The 24,711-nt window shown below is 39.3% G+C and overlaps 1 protein-coding gene across 4 annotated transcripts in view; it reads right to left on the reverse strand.

The window, feature by feature from the left end:
* Nucleotides 1-24,711, reverse strand: part of CSTPP1 (centriolar satellite-associated tubulin polyglutamylase complex regulator 1) — a 202,791-nt gene that overhangs the window by 99,097 nt on the left and 78,983 nt on the right. For 3 of the 4 annotated variants that reach the window (XM_019412361.2, XM_053899763.1, XM_019412363.2), the window contains exon 3: nucleotides 18,101-18,231. The exons of the other annotated variant lie outside the window; for it this stretch is intronic. In XM_019412361.2, coding sequence (XP_019267906.1) covers nucleotides 18,101-18,231 — 131 coding nt within the window. The remainder of the gene's footprint in view (nucleotides 1-18,100; nucleotides 18,232-24,711) is intronic. 4 annotated transcript variants of the gene reach the window in all.

Raw genomic sequence — 24,711 nt, forward strand, 5'->3', positions numbered from 1 at the left:
AAATATGCCACTGATTAGAAAGCTTTTTATCTGCCTTGGTCTTTTTCTTTTCTTTTTAATCCAGGTCTATATTGATATAAAGGCTGAAATTACATAAAACCTTTAAATTCTGCTGGGTGAGAATACAGATGTTATCAAGTCCTCCTCTTACTTCCTTCTATGTGATGTGGTTATGGAACAAAAGCAGACTTTTTACTTTATAAAATGTTTGATAATTATAAAACAGAAGGCTCCAAGTGTTAAGATAGTAACAAAGAGGTAAAAAAAAAAAAACAAAAAACAGTCATGTTTGTACTGTGACTGGAAGAACAATGGCAGAGAAAATTTATGGAGTCGTGGATCATGCAAAGGCCAGGCCTTCAAAGGTCCTCAGATGCTGTGTAGATAAACACTAGCAGACAAAATTAGGTGAGCATTTTTTTTTTAAAACACTATAGGATAAATGTTATACAAACTGATGGACTGTAAATTTTATTAGGAGAAGGCTTTTGGATTGCAGACCCTTCAGACTTATCAGTAGTGATACCAGAATTTATTCTTTTATACTAAAGTTTTTTAACTGACATAAGGCAGTTGTCAGAACAATAGTCAAATAAAATTAATTGCTATCATTTCTACCTTAAATAAATTCATTAAATATAGGTTTATCAACCTGGAAAGCTTTCTGATATCTTACATAAATCAAATAGCTCAGTTAAGGCTTACAACACTGCCATACTTATGGCTTCCGATAAAATGTTAGTGATAAAATCAAAACGGGTTTTGGACTCAGCATGCAAAATAAAACTAATTTTTCTCTGCTGAAACTGAGTAAAAATGATGGCCTTGGTATTTGTCTGCTTGGGCTGCCATAACAAAATACCATAGACTGGGTTGCTTAAACAACAGGCATTTATTTTCTCCCAGTTCTGGAGACTGCAAGTCTAGCAGGGTCAGTGTCTGGGGGTGTCTCTCTTTGGTTGAAAAAGGCCACCTTCTCGTTGCGTCCTCACACAGCAAAGAGAGGAGGGCACAGGCTCCCTGGTGTCTCTTCTTGTAAGGACACTAATCCCTTTGGATCAGGGCCCTACCCTTATAACTTCATATAACCTTAATTACATCCTTATAGGCCCTCCCTCCAAATATAGTCACCTTGGGGGTAGGGCTTCAACACACTAATTTTGGGGTACACAATTCAATCCCTAGCAGCCTCAGAGGTATCTGATTCTTTAAAGAAATAACACCAGTTATTTCATATATAATGATATAAGACACATTTATTCTTCTCCAAAGAATAAAAATTTTAAACTAACTGAGAAAACTTTTCATTGATTTCTCCAGTGATTACTCAACAATTAGGAATGTGAGCAATTGGCAGGTCCATTGGTTGTTCAGCTTTGACACAACAATTTACTATCACTCCTTTTTGGAACATTTAGACATATAACTAAATGAAAAAAAATTTTTTTGACTGGATGTCAAGATGTTATAAAACAAATCTGTAAGTATCTGCAGCTAATAATCTATGTGAATCACAATTTTCTTGACAAGCTTTTATCTTAAAACCAAATACTGGAAAGCTTTCCATCCAACATCAGGAACAAGACAAGGATGCCTGCTTTTGCCACTTCTACTCAACACAGCACAGGAAGTTCTAACCAGAGCAATTAAGTGAGAAAAAGAAATAAAAGGCATCCAAGTTGGAAAGGAAATGGCAAAACTATCTCTATTTGAAGATGACATCATCTTCTGTATAGAAAACCTTAAGAACTTTCTCTCTCTCTCTCACACACACACATTATTACAACAGTAAATGAATCTGCAAAGGATGGGTGATACAAAACAGCATACAAAAGCCAATTACATTTCCATAAAGTAGCAATGAAATGTGAGAAGGAAACGAAGAAAAACAGTTTCATTCACAATTGCATGATAAGACTAAAATACTTAGGAATAAATCTAATCAGGGAGGTAGAAGACTTGCAGATTGGAAACTATAAAACACTGCTGAATGAGTTCAAAGAAGACTTAAATGGAAAGACATCCTTTATTCATGGATAGGAAATGTTAAGAAGAAAATCATAGGCCCCAAATGGTGTCACTTATGTTAAAGTCCCATATCAGTAAACCAAGACTTAATACCTAACCTAAATGCAGTTTCAACCCCCCCAGAAATGTAACTTTTAACCAGTAAACCATGGGAATTACTGGGTCAGTATAAGGAAATTTACCGATAGGCCCCTTCTGGTCCCCTTAGGAGAGTGAGCCTTGCCTAAAACAATGGATTTTTTGCTAATAATTTCCTTTTTTCTGCTCCCTCTTTACCTTTAAAGACATTTTTTATTTTTTTGTTTTCAGCAATTCAACAAAGCTCCCCTAAATTTGTTAGAAGGGATAATGCCTGATTCATGAATCTATTAATAGAGCCAGTTAGATCTTTAAAATTCACTTAGTTGAGTTTTTGTTAAATAACAGAAGAATTAATATTGTTAAGATGTCAATACTATCCAAAGAAATCTACAGATTCAACACAATCCCTATCAAAATTCTAACAGACTTTTCACAGAAACGGAATAGCTGATCTTCAAGTTCATATGGAATTGTAAGGGGCCCTGAATATCCAGGACAATCTAGATAAAGAAGAATGAAGTCAGAAGACTCAAACTTTCTAACTTTGAAACCTAAAACAAAGCTACAGTACTTACAACAGTATGGTGCTGGCATAAAGACAGACATATAGACCACTGGAATAGAAGAGAGAGCCCAGAAACAAACCTTCACATCTACGGTCAATTGATTTTCAACATGGGTACCATTCATTGGGGAAAGGACTATTCAGCAAGTCTTTCCAGCAAGTGGTGCTTGGGAAACTGGATATCCACACGCAGAAGAAGTTGATCTTATATAAAAATTAACTCAGGGCACCTGGGTGGCTCAGTAGGTTAAGTGTCCAACTCTTGATTTCAGCTCAGGTCATAATCTCAGGGTCATAAGGTGGAGCCCTGCTTCCAGCTCAGTGCTGGGTATGGAGCCTGCTTGGGCTTCTCTCTCTCTCCCTCTTCCTCTACCTCTCCCCCAGACCCCGGTTCTCTCTCTCCCTCTCTTTCTCTAAAAAAACGAAAATAAAAATTAACTCAGAATGGATCAAAGACCAAACTGAAGAGCTAAAACTATAAAACTGTTAGAAAGAAACAACCCAATGTCTTCATAACATTGGATTTGACAATGATTTCATAGATATAACACCAAAAGAGCAAAGAATAAAGGGAAAAACAGATAAACTGGACTTCATCAAAATAAAGACCTTTTATGCACCAAAGGATACCATTAAGAAGGCAAGAATACAAAGGCACCTGGGTGGCTCAGTTGGTTAAGTGTCTGACTCTTGGTTTTGGCTCAGGTCATGATCTCATGGTTTGTGAGATTGAGCCCTGCGTTGGGATCTGCACTGACAGTGTGGAGCCTGCTTCAGACTCTCACTCTCTTTCAAAATAAATAAACTTAAAAAAACAAAAGGCAAGAAGACAACCTGCAGAATGAAGGAAAATATTTTCACGTTATACATCTGATAAGGGATTCATATCCAGAATATATGAAGAACTCCTACAACTCAACAACAAAAAAACAAACAATGTTATTAAAAAATGGGCAAAGGACTTACACACTTCTCAAAAGAAAACATACAGATGTCTACAGACACATGAAAAGATGCTCAACATCACCCATCATCAGGGAAATGCAAATAAAAACCGCAATGAGATATCACTTCACACCTGTCAGAATGGCTAAAATCAAAAACTCAAGAAACAACAAGTGTTGATGAGGATATGGAGTAAAAGGAACCGTTGTGCACCATTGGTGGGATTGCAAAGTGGTGCAGCCATTGTGGAAGACAGTATGCGGTTCCTCAAAAAATTAAAAATAGAACTGCCCTATGATCCAGTAATTGCACTGCTGGGTATTTATCCAAAGAATACAAAAACACTAATTTGGAGGGATATATGTGCTCCTATGTTTATTGCAGCATTATTTACAATAGCCAAACTATGGAAGCAACCAAGTGTCCATCGATAGATAAATGGGTAAAAAAGATGTGGAATATTATTCAGCCATAAAAATGAATGAAATCTGCCATTTGTGATAACATGGAGTTTGAGAGTATTATGCTAAGTAAAATAAGTAATCAGAGAAAGATACTACCATGTGATCTCACTCATATGCAGAATTTAAGAAACAAAACAAATGAGGGGCACTTAGATGGCTCATTTGGTTAATCATCCAACTCTTCATTTTGGCTCAGGTCATGATCTCACAGTTTGTGGGATCCAGCCTGTGTCAGGCTCTGTGCTGACAGTGAGGAGCCTGCTTGCGATTCTCTCTCTCCAATCTTTCTCTGCCCCTCCCCCTGTTCGCACACTTTCTCTCTCAAAAATAAATAAATGAACATTAAACAACCTCCATTAAGAAAAAAAAGAAACATGGGGCGCCTGGGTGGCTTGGTCGGTTAAGCGTCCGACTTCGGCTCAGGTCATGATCTCACGGTCCGTGAGTTCGAGCCCCGCGTCGGGCTCTGTGCTGACAGTTCAGAGCCTGGAGCCTGTTTCAGATTCTGTGTCTCCCTCTCTCTCTGCCCCTCCCCTGTTCATGCTCTGTCTCTGTCTCAAAAATAAATAAATGTTAAAAAAAATTAAAAAAAGAAAAAAGAAAAAAGAAAAAAAAGAAACAAAACAAATGAGCAAAGGAGAAAAAGAGAGAGGCAAACCAAGAAACAGACTCTTAACTATAGAGAACAAACAGATGGCTATCACAGGGAAGGTGGGTGGGAGGATGGGCAAAATAAGTGAAAGGGATTAAAAGTACACTTATCTTTTTTTTTTAGGTTTATTTATTTTGAGAGAGAGAGAGAGAGAGAGAGAGAGCACAAGTGGGGGAAGGACAGAGAGAGAGAACAAGCAGGCTCCACACTACCAGTACAGAGCCTGACTTGGGGGTCAATCTCATGAACCACGAGATCAAAACCTGAGCCAAGACAAGAGTCGGACACTCAACCAAGTGAGTCACTCAGGCACCCCAAGAGTACACTTATCCTGCTGAGCATTGAGTAATATAAGGAACTGTTGAATCGTTATACTGTACACCTGAAACTAAAATAACACTGTTTGTTAACTACATTGGAATTAAAATAATTTTTTTTAAATGCAACTCATAAAAAAAAAACCCAAATAACCAACAAGCACATGAAAAAATGTTCAACACCATTACTCATTGGGGACATGCAAATCAAAACAATGAGATACTACTTTGTATCCATTTGGATGCCTTTTATCAGAACAACAGGAAATAGCAAGGGTTGGTGAGAATCTGCAGAAATAGTACCCCTTGTGAATTGCCTGTAAGAATGTAAAATGGTGAAGCCACTGTCGGAAACAGTCTGGCAATTCCTTAGAAGATATTAAACATAGAATTATCATATGATCCAGCAATTGTACTCCTAAGTATATGGCCAAGAACCAAAGACAGGGTATTCACATAGCTACTTGTATACCCAGGTTCACAGCAGTGTTATTCACAATAGCCAAAAGGTAGAAGCAACACAAGTGTCCAGTGACAGATGAATGGATACACAAAGTATGATATATACACACCATGGGTAGGATGGGAAGAAATTCTTTTTTTTTTTTTTTTTTTAATGCCTACTTATTTATTTTTGAGAGAGAAAGAGACAGAGAGAGAGAATCCCAAGCAGGCTCTGCACGGTCCGGTCAGCACTGGGCCCAACGTGGGGCTCGAACCCATGAACTGGGAGATCATGACCTGAGCTGAAATCAAGAGTCGGATGCTCAACTGAGGGAGCCACCCAGGTGCCCCAGAAAGGGAAGAAATTCTGACCCATGCTACATGGATGAGCTGTGAAAACATCATGCTTGGTTTAAGAAACTGACACAAAGGAACAAATATTGCATAATTCTACCTATATGAGGCACCTAGAATAGTCAAAGACATGGAGACAGGAAACAAAATCTGGGGCTAGAAATGGGCAGTAATTTCTTAGTGGGTAAAATATTTTAGTTTGGGAAGATGAAAAAAGAGGGAGATGGATGGTGGTGATGGTTGCACAGCAATGTGAATGTAGTTAATGCCACTGAACTGTACACTTAAAAGTGTCACGGGGGCGCCTGGGTGGCTCAGTCGGTTAAGCATCCGACTTCGGCTCAGGTCATGATCTTGCGGTCCATGAGTTTGAGCCCCGCGTTGGGCTCTGTGCTGGCAGCTCAGAGGCTGGAGCCTGCTTCCAATTCTGTGTCTCCCTCTCTCTCTGTCTCTCCCATGCTCATGCTGTCTCTATCTCTCACGAATAAATAAACATTAAACAAAAAATGAAAAGAAAAAAATGGTTAAAATGTTGGAGCACCTGGGTGGTTCGGTCAGTTGAGCATCTGACTTCAGCTCAAGTCATGGTCTCATGGTTCGTGAGTTTGAGCCCCATATCGGGCTTGCTGCTTGTCTGCACAGAGCCCGCGTTGGGTCCTCGGTCTCCCTCTCTCTGTCTCTCTCAAACACAAACATTTTAAAAAATGGTCAAACTGTTCAATTTTATGCTATTTATATTTTATCACCAAGGAAGATTTCCCTATTTAAAAAGTGGTCAGAATGATAAATTTTATGTTATATATATTTGACCACAATCAAGGGATAAATATATTTTAAAACCCTTAGACCTAGTTGCAAGACAAGATGACTGCTAAGGTCCTTTCCTGTTTGAACATCTTTTGAGACATCATGGTAACAAGGAGAAAAGAGAAACTGAATCTAGTGGAGGAATCAGCTCCTGACTCCTCATTCTGAATTAAGCGTGTAACTCTACCTTTCAAGAGGTTACAAATGTACCAAGGCATTGTAGCAATGGTAGCAAACTCAAATGCCTACAGGGGCCAGGCAGGAAACATAAGCAGATGAAGCAAGGCAGCTGGGGATGGCGGTAAATCTGAGGCCACCACATGCCCTGTCTAAAGGCAGCAGCTGCACCTCCGCCCCGGGGAAACCGCCTCCCTGTTGGAATGTGGGCGTGGTATCGGGATGATTTTCCATTCTTTTTTTTCTTTTTTTTTTTTTTTAATTTTTAATGCTTATTCGTTTTTTGAGAGAGAGAGAGAGAGAGAGAGTGCGCGAGCGAGCGAGCACGAGCAGGGAGGGGCAGAGAGAGAGGGAGACACAGAATCCCAAGCAGGCTCCAGGCTCTGAGCTGTCGGCACAGAGCCAGACATGGGGCTCAAACCCACCAACCATGAGATCATGACCTGAGCTGAAGCCAGACACTCAACCAACTGAGCCACCCAGGCGCCCCATGATTTTCTATTCTTTAAGTGAAGTTGAATTGAGATTTTTATGTTAAAGGTTGGCATCTACTTAAAAAAAATATTCTTAACAGTGCAAGCCAAAGAAAATGTAACTTGCAGGCCAAAGCTTGTGTAGTCAGATGACCACTAGTTTGCGATTTCTTTCACAGCATAAATGTGACACCCAGAATACAAAAGAAATGGAGGTAGTACTATTAGTTAGATCCTCACCAATGTTTAACGTTTGCATACAGATCATGATCTAAATCTTTGAATCGTTGTTTGGAAGCACCAGAGGATACTGAATATTATTTTAATTAGGTGTCAATTGATATTGTATAGCTTTGAATGGGTCAGTTTTTAGAGGGGCACTTTGAACATGAAGTTTAGTGCCTTGCATATAGTAGGTGATCAATAAGTAGCAGCTATTATTATTTTAAATCAAGGCTCCATACAAATTTGAAAAGAGTATAAAGTTCTTTCAAAAGCAACCCTACCCTCTAATATAAGAGATGATAATATAATCCATTCAATAATCACAGATTACATAGGGATTGGGAAGTGATGGGCCTTCGTATTAAATAATATAAAAGAAATCATTTATGTATGTTAGGTGCTAAGAGTACAGTTACTGGCAAAGCAAACAAGCTTCTTACCCTCATAAAGCTTACAATTTGATAAGGGAGGTAGACATTAAGTAAAGGGCCATTCAAAAAATATTTAGTCAGAAACTGTAATAAACAGTATGACTAAAAGTTACAGGATGATTTGCAAAAGAATAATGAAGGCATCTAATTCAGACCAGGAAGGGAGAAAGAGAAAAGGTCCTTTAAGGAGCTGACCTTTAAACTAAGGCTTAAAAGGATAAAGAGAGTTTAGCAACCTAAGGGTATTATGCATGGAGGGCACGGAGGGTGGGGTACGAAAGGAGATGGTGACAAAAGCATTCCGGGAATGCTTGTGTGACATGTGTGGTAGCCCCCAAATAATTGAAATAGGAAAAAAAAAAAATAAAGGAACATTAAAAAGAGGGAAAGATGAAAGTTACTAGAGGTAGAGAGGTGAAAGATTTGAGGTGACATCAAATGTCAACGTTCTCCCTGGAGAAAAGGTTTTGAAGAAGGAAGTAAAAATGGAAAAAGAAAAGAAAATCAGAATAGAGAAGAAATAAGTAAAATGGGGAGAGGAACCAGGAACTTGGGGTTGAAGAAGTTGTTTATTGGCCACATCAGGTTTCTGGGGCAAACATGGAGACGTGGAGCTCTTGGGGGAGCAGGTGCAGAGGACGGGCCAAAGGAAACCACAGGACCGAAGAGATTACATGGAAGGATTTTTGTTTGTTTGTTTAAAAAATGACTAAAGTAACAAATACTCTTTAATATTTCAAACAAGACAGCCACCCACTCGTGAAGTAAACACTGTTAATCCTCACAGGATGGTTTTTAGTAGTGAGGATGAGGATTAGTGACCAGCAAAATCAGGTGGAAGTTTGAGGCAGTTACACAGAGAAGTCAGACCAAAAGCTTTATTTCAGCCTAAGTTGTCTGCATTTTCCCTTGAGATCACTTTGGCCACCATAACAAAGGTATTTTAGGAAAAACAGTTTTTATCATATGATTTATATAGACCGACTGTAAGTCTCTGATTCCCAGAATGTGATCTTCTTTCATGAATGCAGGGATTTTTTTTTTTTTTTTCAGATCTCTGATTATCAGACCACAAATTCCATGAGAACAGGAATTTCTGTTCCACTCACTGCTTTATCAGTAGCAACTAATACATAAATGTTTGTTGAATGAGTGAATATACCTAGACCATGAAGACAAATCACAGTGAATTCAGGATAAAACATAAAAAGTGAAAGAATTAAAACAAAAACAAAAACAAAAAAAGGAAAGGAAGAAAGGAAGGGAGGGAGGGATGAAATCGGCAACAATTTAGATTCTGGCATTCATTCTTTTTTTTTGAAGATGTTTGTTTATTCTTTTAGAAAGAGAGAGCATGAGTCGGGGAGAGGGGTAGAGGGAGGGAGACGGGGGCGGGGAGGGGGGAGAAAATATCAAGGAGACTCCACGCTCAGCGAGCACAGAACCCAATGCGGAGCTAGATTCCACGACCCTAGGATCATGACCTGAGCTGAAATCAAGAGTTGGAAGCTCAACTGACTGAGCCACCCAGGTGCCCCGATATTTTATTTTTAAGTCATCTCTACACCCAACATAGGGCTCGAACTCACAACCCCAAGATCAACAGTTGCTTCTTCTGACTAAGCCAGCCAGGTGCCCCTGGCAATCATTCTTGACTCTTCTCTCTCACACCCCACACCCAATCAGCAAGTCCTGTCAAACCAACCTTAAATAGCTCTTCATCTCCCTTCCACTTCCTGTTCTGCTATACTGGCTCCTAAATGGTCTTACTATCCCCACCTTTCACTCTATTTTCCATGCTTTTGCCAGTCTCATATGTGAAAATACCACACAAATTGATAAGGCCGTACTGACTGGCTGTGATGATGTTTCTTTCTTAGGTACTAAGCACCAGCCACAATGAATTTCTTACTGCTTCCCAAAGGAAATATTTTGTTTCATGTCATCATACTTTCAGAAACCTTGTTTTTTTCTTGCTAGAATATACTCCTTATTTGCTTAACAGCTTTCTACCACTCCAAGATCCACCCCAACTATCTTTATTCCTTTATAGCCTTTCCTAACTTCTGCAGAACTATTTCTGCCCTTGTACCATCACTGAATCTTTTACATGGCTTTAATAATCACTTATACTCTGGGGAAACAATTTCCAGACTATTTTACTGGAATATGAGCTCCTCGAGGGCAAGTATTGTCATTGACTCAGTTGTATTTCAAGCATCTCACACACTATTTGATGGAGAACACGTTAAAAAAAAAAGTACTCCTTCTAGTCAGGTTTCTGGCTTCTTCAGCATTGGTTTTTTTCACTTACTAGGTCTGTGACCTAGAACAAGTTCTTTAACTTTCTAAATCTCAGTTTCATTTTCTGGGTAAAAGTGAAAATAAAAGTATCTACCTAACACATAGCACTATTGTGAAGAAAAATTAGATATTGTATATATGAAGCAACTTAATAAATGTTAATTGCTATTGTTATCATTATTTTCATTTTTGATGTTGTATTTTTTATGTCTAGAAAGTCCATTTGGATCTTTTTAGTATCTTCCATTTATCTCCTAATTATATGCATGTTTTCCTTTACATACTTGATTATATTTATATGATTTAAAATAACTATTTGAAGGTCTTTGATTCTGGGTCTGTGTTTCTACTGATAGATTTTTCTCCTGGTTATGGGTCATATGTTCCTATTTCTTCTAATGTCTGGTAATTTTTAATTGGATGCCAGACATTGTGAATTTTATGCTATTGAGTGCTAGATTTTACTGTATTCCTCTAAAGAGTATTGAATTTTGGTCTGGTATACAGTTAACTTCCTTGCAGAGAGATCAGTTTAACCCCTTCTCTTTTGGGGCTGCTGAGGACTCTATCAAATGTCAATGCCCTGTGTACCTTGAGGTTTCTCCACTTTGGCCAGCAGCAGTGTGAACTATTCTTACCCCTGAGCATACTCCAGGAATTGTTTAGCCTACTGGTTTCTGGTGGTTCTTTTTCCAACCCACACATGTGCAGAGTTTGTAGCCAGAGACTCAAATACCCACTTGTAGCTCTTTGGAGCTTACTGAGCAACTCCTTCCTCTTTGGTTCTCTGCCCTGCAAATTCTGGCCACTTTGGCTTCTCCAAACCCCAATCTCTGCCTCCTCAACTGAGTAAGACTGCTGGGCTCTTTAGATCTCCTCTCCTATACTGCTGTTTGGCAACTGCTTCTCAGAGACCACAGCCCCATACTAACTGTTCAATGTCTCAAAGAGTTGTTTCAGATACAGTGTCTAATTTTCTAGTTGTTTATGGCAGGGTGACAATTCCCTTAGTAAGTACTTCCTCAAGGGCAGAAGAGGAAGTGCTCCTCATTCTTTTTTTTAATTTTATTTTACTTTTACATTTATTTATTTTTGAGAAACAGAGTGAGACAAAGCGTGAGCGGAGAAGGGGCAGAGAGAGAAGGAGGCACAGAATCAGAAGCAGGCTCCAGGCTCTGAGCAAGAGGTCAGCACAGAGCCTGATGCAGGGCTCGAACCCACAAACTGTGAGACCATGACCTGAGCCGAAGTCGGACGCTCAACTGACTGAGCCACCCAGGTGCCCCCTCATTCTTTTATTAAATGAAATATGCGCGCGCGCGCACACACACACACACACACACACACACACACACACTCATTTGTAAAAGCACAAAGCTCAAAATTACATTCTAACAAACTGTAAAAACAAACCTTGGACAAAAGCTCTTTTGAGCTAATATCCCTAAGCAGAAGTGAAGATTTCCTTCAGGGAATTTTAATCTTTGCCAGACTTGAAAATTGAGATTAATTTTTCACATTGAAAGAAATACCAAAGTGAGAAGTTGAATTTTAAAGTCCTATTACATATGAATAGATCTTTTTGCTTCCAAGACTCTAAAGTTGCCTTGATAGCAAGAGGTTCACTATAATCTTCATGAGGTTATTTGAATTTCAGACACAGGAAAATTAGCATCATTCAGGACTCAGTCATGCAGAAATGACATTACATCCCTATACTTGCTAAAAACTGGGACAAACTGTTTCTTGCCAGAAGGGATCAGGTCCTTAGTTTTCCACAGGTGGCTTCATTTTTAGATATGTTATGCTGCAACTCTGCTCTTCTTTTGCTGTTTCCCAGAAGAGCTAATTTCTTCTTGATAATGCTAAAATATGTACATGATGTTCTAAGGAAGTTATCTGCAGAAGAACAATAGAGTAGCAGCTCTATCAAGCAGGAGCCGAGTACGTGGCATTCTAATTGAGAAAATGGGGCTTAATAAGTACTTTCTGTTGGAACTTTGCCTCTGAGTGTTTTTGCTCATTCTGGATTAAAACTGGGGACTCACACATTCCAGGACTGAAAGATGTTCTAAAGTTTCCTGGAAGAAACTGAGAATATGTTAAACATGGCTTAACCAAAGATTTTAGGATCACCTAGATGCAAATGTTGCATTTGGTCTTTAAGAACTCAGAGGCTGTCTGATTAAGAAGAAGCATAACAATCGATATCCAGCATAAAATCTAGATCTTGTTTATGGCACAGGAAAAACAGGGAGAACTTGGAGCTGCTTCCTCTTAGCAGCTGGATGAATCACTGGCAGCTGCTATAAGAAAGGTAAAGAAACCCACATCTGCTCAGAGTCCAAATGCTATATGGATCCCTTGTGATAGTAAATACATTCTTGAAGAGGCCCCGCTTCCAAATCAGGAAAAGAATTGAGGATGCCTTAAGACTGCTTTCCATACTTCTCTCCATGCGCCTATTTCACAGAAACCAGCCCTCGCTGTATGTACCATTCTGCAATATAGTGAGTATTGAGTAAATATTTGCTGACCAGCTAAGGGACTGGGAAAGGATTGGGAAAAACGGGTTCTGAGGAAATACTACAGACTTCACCTGTATACTCACAGCTCCCAAGTTTTGTTTATGTAGAGACCAATGGGTTAGTTTCTCTGAGGTAGTTCACTTAAAATCGAGTCCACTTTGATTTTTGTCCACTAGTGCATATCTTCTGTAAAGGAGATGATGCTATTTTCTCAGTACACTAAGTACTTTCTGTACAATAATGTAATTAAGATGGATAATCTTGGGGCACCTGGGTGGCTCAGTCGGTTGAGTGTCCGACTTCAGCTCAGGTCACAATCTCACGGTTCGTGAGTTCGAGCCCCGCGTCGGGCTCTGGGCTGATGGCTCAGAGCCTGAAGCCTGCTTCCGATTCTGTGTCTCCCTCTCTCTCTGCCCCTCCCCCATTCATGCTCTGTCTCTCTCTGTCTCAAAAATAAATAAACACTAAAAAAAAAATTAAAAAAAAAAAGATGGATAATCTTTTTTTTTTATCTTTTTTTTTTTTTGATCTTTCTTTTTTTTTTAATGTTTATTTTTGAGACAGAGAGAGACAGAGCATGAATGGGGGAGGGTCAGAGAGAGGGAGACACAGAATCTGAAATGGGCTCCAGGCTCTGAGCGGTCAGCACAGAGCCCGAGGCGGGGCTCGAACTCACCGACCGCGAGATTATGACCTGAGCCGAAGTCGGCCGCTTAACCGACTGAGCCACCCAGGCGCCCCTAGATGGATAATCTTTTAAGTTACATGTCATAGAAGTCATGATTGGAGTAATAAAAATAGCAGAAATAGCATATTAGCATATTTGTAAATCTGGGTTCTATTTCCAACTTTCTTACTTACTTACTCTGCAATCCTTCTGCAAGTTACACAATTTATTTATAAAATGGGAACAATAATACCTACCTTACTTATTTCTTAGGATAGTAGAAATGATCTAATAAAATACCAGGTAGACAGAGTTTTAGGAAAAAAAAGGCTTGGATCTTTCGTTAGGTTTATTCCTAGGTATTTTATGCTTGTTGGTGCAATTGTGCATGGGATCAGTTTCTTTTTTTTTTTTTTAAATATATGAAATTTATTGTCAGATTGGTTTCCATACAACACCCAGTGCTCATCCCAACAGGTGCCCTCCTCAATACCCATCACCCACCCTCCCCTCCCTCCCACCCCCCATCAGCCCTCAGTTTGTTCTCAGTTTTTAAGAGTCTCTTATGCTTTGGCTCTCTCCCACTCTAACCTCTTTTTTCTTTCTTTATTTGTCTTTCTGTTGCTTCATTATTAGTGTATAAGAATGCAACTGATTTCTGTACATTAATTTTGTATCCTGCGACTTTGCTGAATTCATGTATCAGTTCTAACAGACTTTTGGTGGAGTCTATCGGGTTTTCCATGTATAATATTATGTCATCTGCAAAAAGTGAAAGCTTGACTTCATCTTTGCCAATTTTGATGCCTTTGATTTCCTTTTGTTAAACAACAGTGGTGAGAGTGGACATCCCTGTCGTGTTCCTGATCTCAGGGGGAAAGCTCTCAGTTTTTCCCCATTGAGGATGATATTAGCTGTGGGCTTTTCACAAATGGCTTTTATGATGCACCAAGAATCATAAAATACCTAGGAATAAACCTAACCAAAGATGTAAAAGATCTGTATGCTGAAAACTATAGAAAGCTTATGAAGGAAATTGAAGAAGATACAAAGAAATGGAAAAACATTCCATGCTCATGGATTGGAAGAATAAATATTGCTAAAATGTCAATACTACCCAAAGCTATCTACACATTCAATGCAATCCCAATCAAAAGTGTACCAGCATTCTTCTGGAAGCTAGAACAAGCAATCCTAAAATTTGTATGGAATCACAAAAGACCCTGAATAGCCAAGTAATATTGAAGAAGAAGACCAAAGTGGGAGGCATCATAATCCCAGACTTGAGATTCTACTACAAAGCTGTAATCAAGACAGCATGGTATTGGCACAAAAACAGACACATAGACCAGTGGAATAGAATAGAGACTCCAGAATTGGACTCACAAAAGTATGGCCAACTAATCTTTGACAAAGCAGGAGAGAACAGCCAATGGAAAAAAAGTCTCTTTAACAAATGGTGCTGGGAGAACTGGATAGCAACATGCAGAAGAATTAAACTAGACCACTTTCTTACACCATACACAAAAATAAACTCAAAATGGATAAAGGACCTGAATGTGAGACAGGAAACCATCAAAACCCTAGAGGAGAAAGCAGGAAAAAACCTCTCTGACCTCAGCCGCAGCAATTTCTTACTTGACACATTTCCAAAGGCAAGGAAATTAAAAGCAAAAATGAACTATTGGGACCTCATGAAGATAAAAAGCTTCTGCACTACAAAGGAAACAATCAACAAAACTAAAAGGCAACCGACGGAACGGGAAAAGATATTTGCAAATGACATATTGGACAAAAGGCTAGTATCCAAAATCTATAAAGAACTCACCAAACCCCACACCTGAAAAACAAATAATCCAGTGAAGAAATGGGCAGAAGACATGCATAGACACTTCTCTAAAGAAGACATCCAGATGGCCATCAGGCACATGAAAAGATACTCAACGTCACTCTTCATCAGGGAAATACAAATCAAGACCACACTGAGATATCACCTCATGCCAGTCAGAATGGCTAAAATGAACAAATCAGGAGACTATAGATGCTGGAGAGGATGTGGAGAAATGGGAACCCTCTTGCACTGTTGGTGGGAATGCAAACTGGTGCAGCCACCCTGGAAAACAGTGTGGAGATTCCTCAAAAAATTAAAAATAGATCTACCCTATGACCCAGCAATAGCACTGCTGGGAATTTACCCAAGGGATGCAGGAGTGCTGATGCACAGGGGCACTTGTACCCCAGTGTTTACAGCGGCACTTTCAACAATAGCCAAATTATTCAAAGAGCCTAAATGTCCATCAACTGATGACTGGATAAAAAAATTGTGGTTTATATATACAATGGAATACTACTTGACAATGAGAAAGAATGAAATATTGCCTTTTGTAGCAATGTGGATGGAACTGGAGAGTGTTATGCTAAGTGAAATAAGTCATACAGAGAAAGACAGATACCATATGTTTTCACTCTTATGTGGATCCTGAGAAACTTACCAGAAGACCATGGGGGAGGGGAAGGGAAGAAAAAAAAAAAAAAGAGAGAGAGAAGGAGGGAGCCAAACCATAAGAGACTCTAAAAAACTGAGAATAAACCGAGGGTTGATGAGGGGTAGGAGGGAGGGGAAAGTGGGTGATGGGCATTGAAGAGGGCACCTGTTGGGATGAGCACTGGGTGTTGTATAGAAGCCAATTTGACAATAAATTTCATGTTAAAAAAAAAAGAAATAAAAGGCTCGGTAGCTATATATAAAGTAGCAGTAGCATCATGAGAGCAGGGTGGAGGATGTTGTCAACTCAATGAGATCAGGGCATGTACCTGTTCACTTACTATACCCCCAGCACCAAGCATGTGGTAAGTCTACCAGAAATATCTGTTAAGTAAATGAGGAAATAGTTTAGGCCTTTCTCTACTCTCAGGTAGGGTCACTACAGAAACTGCTTTATTTAATAGTTATTTCAATCAGTGTTTTTTTTTTTTTAATTTTCCTTGGAATATAATCATAGATGCCAAACCAAAAGTACGCAAATATAAAAATTACTTGTATTTTCTAGTGCATTTAGCTCTTGTCTCAAAGATTATAAGGTGAAATGAAAATCTGGTATTAGTAAACTTTATTCTACTTCCCCAAATCTGTATTTCTAGAAACTAATTTGTATTACCTGCTGCTTCATGGAGTGTTTTCACTGTGTCCCTAGAAATTTCAACTTTTCAAAAACTTAACATGCCATTTCATTCACATTAGTCAAAAGGAGGGAGCAACCCAAGTGTCTGTTGATAGATGAATGGATAAACAAAATGTGGATACATACAATGGAGTGTTCTTCAGGCTTAAAAAGGAAGGCAATTCTGACACATGTCACAACATGTATGAACTCTGAGGACATTGTGTTAAATGAAGTCAGTCATTCACAAAAAGGGAAGTATTACATGATTCCACTAACACGAGGTACCTAGTGTAGTCCAATTCAGAGACAGAACGTAGAACAGGGCTTGCCAGAGGCTGGGGGCAGGGGAGGAAATGGAGAGTGCTTAATGGGGAAGGGGAAGAAGTTCTGGAGATGGATGGGAGCGATGATTTCGGCACAGTGTGAGTGTACAATTACCTGGAAATTTATCAGGGCTCTTCTCACTCACCTTATGTGCCAAAACCAATCGCCAAATCCTTTGGATTTGATCTCTGAAAGCGCCCCTTCCGTGGATGCTGCCTTAGTTTTGGCTCTTGTCATTTCTCACGACTGCAAGTCTCCTAACTAACCATGCTCGCTGCCTCCAAACTCACCCTCTAAGCCATTTCGATAGGAAATGGCCTTTCAAATGATCTTTCTCGAATTCAGATATCATCACACCACTCTTCTGAATAAAATCCTTTAACCTACAGCATAAAATTCAACTTCTACTTTTACGGCAAAAATGGTCTTTCAGGACCTGACTATTCCATTCCTTCGCAGGCTCATCTCCCCTAATGCCCTTCACAAACTCTAGCCATTCTGATCTTCTCAGGTTCTTTTATGCCTCTACATCACAGCACATGCTCCACTAGAATGTCTTCTCTCCTTTATCCATGTGGATAACTCTTACTCTTCCTTCCCACATTAGACCAAACAACCAGTTCTCAGGAGAACCTCCTCTAATCTACTTGCTCCCCTTTCTCTAACCACAGGGTCCCCTCACCCCCACTCAGCAGTTTCCTTCTTTGTATTCGCACCATTTCTTCAATCTACGGCATGGTATTTTAATATTTACCAAGAGCAAAGGCTCTAGAGCCAGACTGCCTAGGTAGGGATCCCACCCCAGCATGTGCTGTACAACCCTGTCAAGTTACTTAACCCCTCTGAGCCCTGGTTTCACTAGTTATAACGGGGATGATAATATCTACCATGGAGAGCTGTTGTGAAGAATAAATGAATGAATGACCGCACACAAAGTGCTAAGAACTCCACTTGGTTCCTAATAGGTAGCCTTGTGATGACGATGGTACTAGTAATGGTAGTAGTGTCTGTGACACAGACAGATAGCTCCTCAAAAGCAAGGTGTTCCTAGAGCCTCAAATAGCAGTCACTCAAACAGTATTTATGGGAACAAAAGAGAGACAGAAGTTTAGAAGAAAGGAAGGCAAGAAAAGAATTTGGGAAGACTCACCGCCATTTTTGCCCACAGTTCGGAAGCATCTCCAGAAGGCCCGTAAGAATGATGCCCGGTTGTGAGGGGTTGCTTGGATGAAGCTGAATTCCCGAAAGAGAATGTGAGTTCCCTGACACACACTGTTAAAACTGCAAAGAGAAAAATCAAGGAATCATTAGATGAATAGTTTTTGGAAGGCTGGAATCAGAGTGAAAACTCAAGACCAGACAGAACCACTGCCCAAAAGGAGGAAAATCTTTTTTCTCCAACAAACTCTGAACTACAGATTAGATGAAGTCTTTCAATGAGGAAATCTCTTCATATAACCACATCCTTCTGAAAACTCTTGGAGTCCAATTCCTCTGTGTGCTTCCCACCTCCGACATATATGTACTGAGGGACTTTTCATCAGTCACTGGAACACTTCAGATAGAGGGAAATGTTTCATTCTTTAACTGGATGACATTGGCACTTGTATTTTTGGGGAGAATACTTCTCCTGCCACATTTGGAATTATATTTCCTTAAAGATATTGTTTCTGTACTGTCTCTGATCTACATCAGCTGCCATGAGAACAAAATGGCTCATAGGGACATAACTGGATTGTCTGTTCCAGTTTGGGGGTGATGTATACCTCTTTGACAATAACCTCACAGGCAAGTCCATGTGCCAAAGGAAATGAAAGGTTGCAAACAGAACACTAAAGGCAAATAAGAACAAGGGTAAAAAGTGGCCCCTGAATGACAGTATGAAGCAAAGCCCCAGAGCCCAAGTGAGTCATTGTTTAAGCTGGGCCGGGGAAGGGGAAAAAAACATACTCCATTGCTTTTGGGTTCTTCTGCCAGAGAAAGAAAGGCTGTAGAGCCTGGCGTAATCTAAAAATGGAAATTCCACCAAAGAATAGGCAATTATCCAGTAATCATCACAACCAAAGGCAGACTTCAGGTTCCAGAAAACTCCTAAGTTCCCTGACAAGTATATCAGGAGTGGAAAATGTGTTAATCTTTGTAGAGAAACAGGCATTAAACTAAAGATGGCAAAGCAATAGAGAGACAGTGGAAATTCCAAATGCCACTTTTCACTTGCTGACCATTTAAGGGGGAGGGGGGGGCGGGGAGGGCGCAGGAGGGAAGGATCTGAATCTCTGAACCAAACAGGAAAAAATTTCAGGAGGCATCTGTTCCATTTTCCTTTTTCCTGACCAAGTTCTGAGGGGAACATCTAACCTGTCTTTAATATAGAGTGTGTTATCACTTAAGATAAAATTAGCTTCTTCCTGGTAATATTAATAACACTATGAAAAATCAAATTACCTACTCTTCTCCCCGTGGAAAACTAGCATAGAAATCTACTTCTGAGACACTATGAGGAAGTATGAGGAAAACATCTGGTGAAGGATTAGGTTAGAGGAACAATTTTTAAAAGGCAATGAAAGTGTTAACCTAACCATGCAGTTTGCAATGCTATTGTCTTGAGCAAAGGAAAATGAAAAATAAAGCAAATGAGCTGTTACAGGTAAATGGGGTAGGTCACATTTCTAGCAAATGACGTCTAAAATGATAACAATCTAGTCTAAATTTATGAAGCTATCGAGAAAAGAATTAGTCCCAAAGTATGCTTCATACCCCCCATGGGAAAAAAGCTGGTGTCTAGGTCATAGTCTAGGCTGTAAAGAAACTAAGACTAGTGAAATTATATCCTTAGTGTAGCTTTTTTAAAATATCTTTTTTTAAAACTAGGGAATAATTTATGCATTGAAGACTCTGGCTGAGACTCATTGTACAGATAAGAATTTACATAAGAAGTTATAAAATCAGAATTTTAAAAAACAAACTGATAGGCCAAGGACATATAATACTGAATACAGTAAAAAGATTTATAATTGTATTTACATTACTGCCTTTAGATAATCCCTACCAATAAAATTCAGCTGGTCAGTATGGAGATCACAATCACTTTACTTAAAGAGTCAATAGACAATCTTAATATAATCAGTGGAAATTATTTTACATAAGATGGCTGTAACAAAAAAGCAGAAAATATAATATATTGCTCGAGGCTTTACTGTTTCTCTTCAACCTGAAATATCTTTTCCCTATCTCCATCTGTTGAAATTTCTATCCAGTTTTTCAGGACCATCTCAAATGCCACATTTTGCAAGAAGTTTTTTCCCCGATTCTACACTCATGCCCAATTCCCACCACGACTTACTTCTCATTACTGCTACTCACAATCTGCTGCCTTTTTAAAAAGTTATTGGACTGGGGCGCCTGGGTGCCTCAGTCGGTTGAGTGTCCAACTTCGGCCCAGGTCATGGTCTCATAGTTCGTGAGTTCAAGCCCCATGTCAGACTCTGTGCTGACAGCTCAGAGCCTGGAGCCTGCTTCGGATTGTGTCTCCCTCTCTCTCTGCCCTTTCCTTGCTTGCTTTCTGTCTCTCTCAAAAATAAATAAACATTAAAAAAAAATTTTTTTTAAGTTATTGGACTTACTTCCCCTATAGACTATAAGTTCTATGTAATAAGCAATTAGGTTGTACTCATTTTAGCCTCCATTACATTATCTAACACATAGTACATACTACTCTATAAATCCCTTTGGCAGTTGATCTAGAAAGATCAGAAAAAAATACACAATACTAGATAGAAATTATCAGATTTATATTTATAGTTAGCCACACTGGAAATACTTAAAAGTTGGCATTTTATAAACTTTTTAAAAGTCCAGGACTTTGGGGGCGCCTGGGTGGCTCAGTCAGTTAAGCGTCCGACTTCGGCTCAGGTCATGATCTCGCGGTTCGTGAGTTCAAGCCCCGTGTCAGGCTCTGTGCTGATGGCTCAGAGCCTGGAGCCTGTTTCAGATTCTGTGTCTCCCTCTCTCTGACCCTCCCCCGTTCATGCTGTGTCTCTCTCTGTCTCAAAAATAAATAAATGTTAAAAAAAAAAAAATTTTTTTTTTAAATAAAAAAAAAAAAAAGTCCAGGACTTTGGTCTGCTATTTGTATTGTAATATTGCGATACTCAACTGTGTTTTGATCAGTATTTGCCTGGCATATCTTTTACCGTGCTTTTTAATTTCCATTCTCCTGGGTCATTTTGTGTCAGATATTTCTCTTGTGAGTAGTATATAGCTGGATTTTTTTTACCCAACCTTACAGTCTCTGTATTTTAAAAAGCGAGGTTTTTAAAATCTGATTAATTTCTGCCATCTTATTTTATCTTTTCCATAAATTATTCTTCTTTGACTTGTTTTTCTTTTCCTGCTTTCTATTGTGTTAGTAAAGCTTTTTCTTTTTTACTTTTCTCTCTCCCCCCGCCATTAGATCGGAAGCTATGACAGAATCTGTAACTTCTTAGAATTCCTCTTAAACATTAAACATACATATTTAGCTACACATTTTTTTTATTGAAGTATAGCTGACATACAATGTTACATTAGTTTCAGGTGTACAGGACAGTGATTTCGACAGTTCTGTACATCATGCAGTGCTCACCGTGGTAAGAGTAGTCACCAACTGTCACCATATAAAGTTTTTACAGTTGACTATATTCCCTATGCTGTACTTCTCATCCCCATGACTTATTTATTTTATAACTGGAAGATTGTAACTCTTAAACCCCTTCACCTATTTTACCCATCTCCCTCCCCCTCCTCTCTGGCAACCATCAATTTGTTCTCTGTATTTATGAGACTGTTGCCGTTTGTGTATGTCACGAGCACGCTATGAAGGTACACACACGAGTTATGTGTTTCCACGATGTCAGCTTTATTCAGTCATAAAGCAAGGTTAACATGATTATAAAGCAGGTTCAGGATTCCAAACTCAAATGACATTTCACCATGTGATTAACTTGGCTTCTTACACAACACACAGAGCAAAAGGCAAGACAAGTCACACAACAAACAACATAGCGGGTAGGAAGTTAACGAACCAAACTTGAAGTCAGTCTGTGGATGTGTCGTTGAGATAAGGCCACGGTCCGGTCCAGTCTGGTCCGGGTCAGCTCTCAGCACTTACTGCTTATTCTGTTCAAGCCTCAGACGATCCCAGTTCTGTTCAGAGATCAATCGGACAGAGCTTTCGCAGATGCCGCCTTTTTAAAGTGGTCAGACATAGAGGGGTCAGTGTCTCCTCAATGTCTGAGGAGTGACATTTTGCTGCAAAAATCTTCCCCTTTTAAAGGGATTTAATCAGTCTTGGGCCCCTGCAGACCTCCTCTGCTCCTGCTTGTTATCAGTTCTGGGGTGTGGTCAGCTGGTGCTGGTCTGACTGATACCTGGTAGCTACAGTACCCTTAAATGTTTGCATCATTGCTTGACACAGGCCCCTGCTTGACATGAGTGACTCCATCTTACTCTCCACAGTGTATGTGTATTCGTTCATTTGTTTTGTTTTTTAGATTCCACATATAAATGAAATCATACGGTTTTTGTTCTTCTCTGAGTTATTTCACTTAGTGTAATACCCTGTAGGCTCATCCATGTTGTCAGAAATGATAAGATTTCATTCTTTTCTATGGCTGAGTAATATTCCACTGTACGTGTATACCACATGTTCTTTATCCATTCATCCATCAGTGGATACTTAGGTTGCTTCCATATCTTGGCTATTGTAAATAATGCTGTGATAAACATGGATGCATATATCTTTTCAAATTAGTAGCTACACATTTCTTAAAATGCCAAATCACTCATCATCTTTGTTACTCTCCAAAGCAAGACAAGAACCAAAGCACACTCTAAATAACCAACCCAGGAGCACTCTTCTCATCTTCTTTTTTAAAAAATTTTTTTTCAACGTTTTTTATTTATTTTTGGGACAGAGAGAGACAGAGCATGAACGGGGGAGGGGCAGAGAGAGAGGGAGACACAGAATCGGAAGCAGGCTCCAGGCTCCGAGCCATCAGCCCAGAGCCTGACGCAGGGCTCGAACTCACGGACCGCGAGATCGTGACCTGGCTGAAGTCGGACGCTTAACCGACTGCGCCACCCAGGCGCCCCTCTCATCTTCTGATATTATTTTCCAGAATTTGACTTCTATCTTTTTAAATTTAAAACTTTTTTTTTTTACTGTGGTAAAATGTTTATAATATTTATTATTTTAACCATAACACATTTGTCGTTTTAACTGTTATAAGTGTACAATTCCGTAGCTTTAATACATTCATGATGCTGTATAACCATTACCACTATCTACACACACAACTTTATCATTATCCCCAACAACAACCCTATATACATTAAACAGTAACTCCCCCCTCGACCTTCCTCCCATACTCTTGTAACCTCTATTCCTCTCTGTCTCTAAGAATTTGTCTATTCTAGGTACCTCTTATAAGTGGAATTGTACAATTTTTTCCCTGTGTGTTTGGCTTATTTCACTAAGTTTTTAAGGTCCACCCATGTTGTGATTTATATGAAATTTCATTCCTTTTTAAGGATGAATAATATTCCATGTATGTATACCACATTTGCTTATCCATTGATCTGCTAATGAGCACATGGGTCGCACTACTATAATGAATAGTGCTTTAATGAACATTGGTATACAAATATCTCTTCTTCAAATATTCTGCTTTCAGTTCTTCTAGGTATATACCCAGAAGTGGAATTGCTAGGTCATACAGTAGCTATATGTTTAACCTTTTGAGAAACCACCAAACTGTATTTCCTGGTTGCTGCACCATTTTACATTCTCATAGCAATGCACAAAGGTTCCAATTTCTCCAAATCCTCACCAACACTTTTCCTGTGTGTGTGTGTAAATACTCATCCTAGTAGGTATGAGGTGGTATCTCATTGTGGTTTTGATTTGTATTTCCATGTTGAGCATCTTCTCATGTACTTATTGCCCATGTGTATATCTTCTCTGGAGGAATGTCTAAGTCCTTTGCCCATTAAAATTTTTTTTCTAAATTTTTTTAATGTTTATTTATTTTTGAGGGAGAGGGAGAGAGAGAGAAAATGAGCAAATGGTGGAGGGGCCAACTGGAGAGAGGGAGACACAGAATCTGAAGTGGGCTCTAGTCTCTGAGCTGTCAGAACAGAGCCTGATGGAGGGATCAAACTCATGAACCACAAGATCGTTACCTGAGCCGAAGTCAGACACTTAACTGACTGAGCCACCCAGGTGCCCCTAAAAAAATTTTTTTAATGTTTATTTTTGAGAGAGACAGAGACAGAGCGTGAGTGGGGGAGGGGCAAAGAGAGAGGGAGACACAGAATCTGAAGCAGGCTCCAGGCTCTGAGTTGTCAGCACAGAGCCTGACGCAGGGCTCAAACCCACGAACTGGGAGATCATGACCTAAGCCGTAAGTCGGACGCTCAACTGACTGAGCCACCCAACTGCCCTGTTTGCCCATCTTTTAAGAACTTTTTTTGTTGTTGAGTTGTAGGAGTTCTTTATATATTCTGGATATGAATCCCTTATAAGATATATGACTTGAAAACATTTTCTCTCATTCTTCAGGTTGTTTTCTTGCCTTCTTGATAGTACCCTTTGATGCACAAAAAGTTCTTAATTTTGATGAAGTCCATTTTATCTATTTTTTTATTTTTTTCCCCATGCTTTTGGTTTGCTGTCAGTTATAATGCCATGAAGACATTCAGTTATTTTCTTCTCATGGTTTT

This window comes from Panthera pardus, unplaced genomic scaffold, assembly GCF_024362965.1.
Source record: "Panthera pardus isolate Hobbes unplaced genomic scaffold, ASM2436296v1 HiC_scaffold_12, whole genome shotgun sequence".
Classification (NCBI taxonomy): domain Eukaryota; kingdom Metazoa; phylum Chordata; class Mammalia; order Carnivora; family Felidae; genus Panthera; species Panthera pardus.